This window comes from Berghia stephanieae, unplaced genomic scaffold (genome assembly GCF_034508935.2).
Source record: "Berghia stephanieae isolate SIO BIC M18660-M18661 unplaced genomic scaffold, UCSD_Bste_1.3 scaffold15, whole genome shotgun sequence".
In the NCBI taxonomy this organism is placed as follows: domain Eukaryota; kingdom Metazoa; phylum Mollusca; class Gastropoda; order Nudibranchia; family Aeolidiidae; genus Berghia; species Berghia stephanieae.
In genome coordinates this window covers 2881-8667 of record NW_027622512.1, presented here as the reverse complement: position 1 = coordinate 8667, position 5787 = coordinate 2881, and the positions used below count along the sequence as shown (strand labels likewise).

At 37.9% G+C, this 5787-nt stretch overlaps 3 protein-coding genes across 3 annotated transcripts; all 3 read right to left on the bottom strand.

Annotated features, from left to right (window-relative positions):
• Positions 1-844: 844 nt before the first annotated feature.
• LOC144961124 (uncharacterized) lies at positions 845-1180 on the bottom strand. The gene has a single exon (XM_078894432.1). The coding sequence runs from the start codon at positions 1178-1180 to the stop codon at positions 845-847; it is 336 nt and encodes a 111-aa protein (XP_078750558.1).
• A 29-nt stretch (positions 1181-1209) lies between these two features.
• Positions 1210-1968, bottom strand: LOC144961123 (uncharacterized). The gene has a single exon (XM_078894431.1). It carries the CDS (start codon positions 1966-1968, stop codon positions 1210-1212), a length of 759 nt encoding a protein of 252 aa, XP_078750557.1.
• A 677-nt stretch (positions 1969-2645) lies between these two features.
• On the bottom strand, positions 2646-3137 carry LOC144961122 (uncharacterized). The gene has a single exon (XM_078894430.1). It carries the CDS (start codon positions 3135-3137, stop codon positions 2646-2648), a length of 492 nt encoding a protein of 163 aa, XP_078750556.1.
• Positions 3138-5787: the final 2650 nt, after the last annotated feature.

The following is a 5787-nucleotide window of genomic DNA, read 5'->3' as shown; positions in this document are numbered from 1 at the left end:
GTAAACTATTGACAACAGAACGGAGAAGTTTAGCACCAACAACGGCTCCCAGCAATTCCAGTCTTGGAAGTGTGACAGGCTTTAAAGAACTAATTCAAGCCTTTGACAACAACAAAGAAATAGAGAATGAACCATCAACTTCAAGAACTTTCAAATAGATCACAGCACCATAACCCCTGAGAGAACTATCACAAAAACAATGAAGTTCCACAGATTGTTTCGCTTTCCACGTGAGAGAAACAAAACATCTTGGAATCGATAACTCTCGCAACCTAAGCAAATCTCCAGCCCATGCTGAAAACCGTTTTCTCAACTCGAACTCAACGTGCTCATCCCAATCAAGTCCCAACGTCCACACTTCTTGAAACAATATTTTGACAGACATGATAATGGGGGAGATAAGTCCAAGTGGATCAAATGTCTTGGCTATGCAACTCAAAATCAACCGTTTTGTAACTGACACATCCTCTGGAACCAAGATCCCATCAAAGGTGAAAGTGTCTTCGACTGGATTCCAACTTTGACAGAGTCATTTTCTAAGCTTTTGTCTTCGAAATGTCTATGAATATTTTCTGCAACCTTTGAACTATTCAAAGAACATTTGAATAACTTCATGCCAGCTTCACTCATGACTTTTGAAGCTTCAGACATGAGATTTATAACATCGTCCACACTGTCGCCTCCCGAGAGCCAATCATCGCAATACATGTTCTCAGACAATTCTTTGATGGCTGTGGTGGCTGGATACTGTGACAGGTGATGACGAATGGTGGCATTCAGGAGAAATGAACTTGCTTTGTTTCCAAACGGGACACGTGTTATGCGCATATCGCGAACTATGTTGTCAATCTGCCAGAAAAAACCGATGTACATCACAATCTTCTGGTCTGACACTAATCTGGAGAAAAGCCTTCTCTATGTCGGAGCATAAGGCTACTTTATGTCTTCTAAATCGCATGAGCACATCGCTCAACAGAAGCAACAGGTTTGGGCCTGTTTCCATACAGTCATTTAGAGAGATAGTGTTTGGTCCGGAGGCAGAAGCATCAAATACAGGGCGTATCTTAGTTGAAAGGCTGGACATCTTAACAACTGGTCTGTGAGGCAAATAGAATTTTGAATTTGTCATGTTCCGACCTTCATCCAAGGGTACCTCCTCAATGATACTGTCTGCCTCCATTTTCCGAAAAACATTATCATATCCATTTTTCAGTATTTAATCTCTTGTAACTTTCTCTCAAGATTATAAAGTCCCTGCCTAGCTTGAGACTCATTGCACTGCAATTGCGGCTTCTTTGATTCTACCCAAGGTAGAGCCACTTGATACCTATTGTCTACATACTGAATCCTTTTTGAAAACTCTTTCATAACTCTGGATTCATATGGTGCATTCTTATCATGACAGCATTTTAAGTATTCAAGATCCCACAATTTTCTAAAGTCAGATTGTGGAATGTCTGTCAAGCAGAGCAGTTGTCTGCAGGAGTCAAGTGCTTTGTTACTCAGGTTCGAATATGCACCAGAGAGGACACATGGTCCTAAGACAGTTTGTTGGGCAACAAGCCCAGGACAACACACGCAAGAATCTGTCTTGATGAGTTTCCAATAATAATCCTGACCAATCAAGATATCAATGCTTACCTTTTTATCACAGTGGATATCTTCTGAGAATGTACACTCTTGAAAGTGTGATAATACATCCATGTGAATTGCCGGCCTGAACATTGCCGCGCAAATGACCTTAACCTCTGTAAGTAATAAGGTTTCTTTCCCTTCACAAGGCAAATCAAATCTCACAGCATAAACATTTCTCAAGGCCTTTTCTGAAGGTTTATCTGACGCAAAGGCAGACACATTCAAGCCTTCTCTGCCATAAAAGGAAGGTTTTGTTCTTTTGACAGCTCTGCTCGAGATGAAACTTCTATCTGATCCACTGTCGAACAAAACTGTCAAAGAGACACCCTTCATATTAATCTTCATTGTTTGTAACAAAGTGTTTTTGTTTGTAAGTTTGCTTCGACAAAAGGCAACATTGATACTTTTCGGGGTTTTCAGTTTGATCAAAACTGGAGTTGAAATTTGTATTGCCCGATTTTGTTTTCATTTGCCCGTTACTACAAAACCTCTCATTGTGTTTATGGCCACCAATTTTACATTTTGAGTAGCACCGTTTCGCAACATTACCCTTTGTGAAGCAAACCCAACAAAGATTTTTCTCTTTGATCTTATTCTTAACATTTTCTGTCTTCATGGTAAAAACTTTCCTACATTTGCTATTGCCATGTTTTCCACCACAGAATGAACACAACGTAAGATGAGAACGTAAGAGCTGAGGCGGTAGAACGAATGTTGGGATTTGCTTTGCATTCACGATGACTCTGTAATGTAGGTACAGGTACAAAGCTCTGTGAACGTTCACGATTCTCGATTTCGTTGTGTAGGAAGTCCATAAGAACGCTAAATCTCCTTCCTTTTTGTGACTTTTCCTTGCCCACATGAGTCTGATGTCCGGAGGTAAGCGACTGACGATAAGCGGTGTGAGCACCAGTCCATAATTTGTGCCGTCCACGCCCATGTTTTCGAGGCTTCTGGTGCTGATCTGAAGTTTTTTAAAGACGGCCCATAAGACTTTGATGCTTTTTGCACTATGTAAAATCGACTGTTAGCAAATTTTGCACATGTCCAAAAATAATGCGTTCTTTTCGCCCCAAACTGTCTTTTAAGATATCCATGGCAATTCTATAATTTTCGTCAGTAAGAGCAAGGCCCTCAATCACCGTTTTTGCTTCACCAACAAGAGAAGCCTGCAGGTAGCTAAACTTGGCAACTTCTGGTAACGTCGTTTTGTCAATGATCGCTAGAAATCTGTCAAATAACGAAGGCCATTCTGCAAAGTCGCCTCTGAAGTTTGATATTTCTATTTTAGGAAGTTGTGGGCTGGCCCCACCTTGACAGAGCCCCAACGATGATGATGAGTTTGACAGGGAGCTGGTTTGGCCCTGAATCGGCGTTGTCAATTCATTCAGTTTTCGCCGGGCTACAGCAATAATGGCGTTTGATTGGCTGACATATTCTTCAGCTTCATCCACGTCAGCCATCAATTCACTCGAATCTATTGTCATTTCATACTGATCCATACCCTAGCATTTTAACGCGTTCTCTATAACAAAAATCAACATTTAATTAATAGCAAGCGAAGCAAATTTGTGTGAGCGATAATTAAAGAAAAAGAAAAGCTATCAAATATTATTTATAAATTACGCGCCTAAGAATGTGACTTCCTTAAACCAATCATTTTTTAGTTTTGTTTATGAATGACGTGCCTAATAATGTGACTTCCTTAAAAAATGATTTTTAAAAGTCTTTTTTATAACTGATGTGCCTATGAATGTTACTTCCTTAAAACAATCATTTTTTTTTGGTTTTGTTTATGAATGACATGCCTATGAATGTTACTTCCTTAAAACATTCATTTTTGTTGTTTTGTTTATGAATGACGTGCCTAAGAATGTGACTTCCTTAAAACATTCATTTTTATTGTTTTCTTTATGAATGACATGCCTATGAATGTTACTTCCTTAAAACATTCATTTTTGTTGTTTTGTTTATGAATGACGTCCCTAAGAATGTGACTTCCTTAAAACATTCATTTTTGTTGTTTTGTTTATGAATGACGTGCCTATGAATGTGACTTCCTTAAAACATTCATTTTTGTTGTTTTGTTTATGAATGACGTCCCTAAGAATGTGACTTCCTTAAAACATTCATTTTTGTTGTTTTGTTTATGAATGACGTCCCTAAGAATGTGACTTCCTTAAAACATTCATTTTTGTGTTTTGTTTATGAATGACGTGCCTATGAATGTGACTTCCTTAAAACATTCATTTTTTTTGTTTTGTTTATGAATGACGTCCCTAAGAATGTGACTTCCTTAAAACATTCATTCTTGTTGTTTTGTTTATGAATGACGTGCCTATGAATGTGACTTCCTTAAAACAATGATTTAAAAAACAAAACAAATTTGATTGACTTTCCTAAGAATGTGACTTCCTTAAAACATTCATGTTATAATAGTCTTTTTTATAACTGATGTGCCTAAGAATGTGACTTCCTTAAAACAATAATTTTAAAGGTTTTTTATGAATGACATGCCTAAAAGTGTGACTTCCTTAAAACAATCATTTTTAAATATTTTTTTAAAAAAATGAATGACCAGCCAAGAATGTTAAGTCTGCACCCCTTCCTATTCTAATGTGTTTTCCTCAATAACACAACATCAATATTCTATTTACTGACCTAATAGGCAACAAATCCTGTCTGAGTGATGAACGATCATAAAAGAAAAACAATCATTTGCTGTTTGTTTATAAATGACGTACCGTCGAATGTTATCTTTGCATATCTTAGTATCAAGTGATATAAAGCTGCTAAAACGGTGGACTGTAAAACAAAAATAATGACCAAAAATAAACTTTGAAAAGGATAGAAATACCAAACTCGGAACATTTTGGGAGCAAAACATTTCTTCAGTCAATAACGAAAACAATATAAAGGTTAATACATCACTTAAAACCCAAGCAGACCTTTATATATATATATATATATATATATAAATATTATATATATATATAAAATATATATATATATATATATATATATATAGTGTGTCCATAAAGTCTGGGTACATGGTAATAGTACAAATTCCTCTTTAAAAACTCAATCTTATGCGATTCTGTATCTGTATGGTTGGCGCTGAAGAAACCAATGGTCTGGTTGTATTTCAGTGGCGTCCTCATTGGGCGCGGGCCCATGTCAGTCGGGCCTTGAAATCGTTTAAGTGTGATTCCATGATGACCAGTTCATCCAGCCCATCCACTCCGAGATAGTTCTAATGAAGAAAGAATTTCTGTAGTTTTGTGTTCTTGTCTGTGGGATTTTGAAGCAGTTCGAATTGTTTGTGGCGTATCTCTCAATGGGGTTTTCGGTCATGTGGTTGGCAAAAGTGAGTACTCGGATTTTTCTTTTGTTTGGTCGTGGAGTGAAATAGGAGTCTGCCTTTATTGATGGTATTTGATCTGTTATAATCTTGAACATGAATGACAGACGGGTTTCTTTTCTTCTTTGTTGGAGGCCGATGAGATTTCTTTCTGCTAACATTTTTGTCATGCATCCTGGGGTTCTGCTCTTATAGTTCCCAGTTATGAACCGGGGCTTGTCTCTGGACTCTCAAGTTTTTGAATATCCTCTTTCAAGTAGGGGTCCCAAGCAACTGCTCCGTATTCCAATTGTGATCTCACAATTGCGAGGTAGGCGTTTTGTTTGCATGACGTTGGGGCGTGGCTAAGATTTCGGCGGAGAAACGCGAGGGTGCAGCTTGCCTTTTGGGTTATTTTGTTAATGTGTTTCCCCCATTTCAAGTCCTTTGAGAAGGTGATGCCAAGGTATGGGTTATCGTCGACTTGTTTCAGGACGGTGTTGTTTAACTTGTAGGTCTCATTGTACTTTTTAGCTGTGCTGAGGATGTAGCATTTGTTTGCGTTAAATTTCATTCCCCAATCATTAGTCCACTGTTCGAGACTATTCAAGTCCTCTTGTAGCAATTTTTGATCATTTGCAGATTTTATTGGTCGGTATATTAAACAGTCATCGGCAAATAACCTAATCTGAGATTTTACTCGTAGAGGTAGGTCATTGATGAAACAAAGAAATAGTATGGGTCCTAGCACCGTTCCCTGTGGTACTCCAAATATGACTGGAGATTCATCCGCTGACGTGCCATCTAGGACT

Excerpts from the sequence above, each read along its gene's own strand:
- LOC144961122 (XM_078894430.1), bottom strand. The coding sequence starts at position 3,137 with ATGGATCAGTATGAAATGACAATAGATTCGAGTGAATTGATGGCTGAC.
- LOC144961123 (XM_078894431.1), bottom strand. The coding sequence starts at position 1,968 with ATGAAGGGTGTCTCTTTGACAGTTTTGTTCGACAGTGGATCAGATAGA.
- LOC144961124 (XM_078894432.1), bottom strand. The coding sequence starts at position 1,180 with ATGGAGGCAGACAGTATCATTGAGGAGGTACCCTTGGATGAAGGTCGG.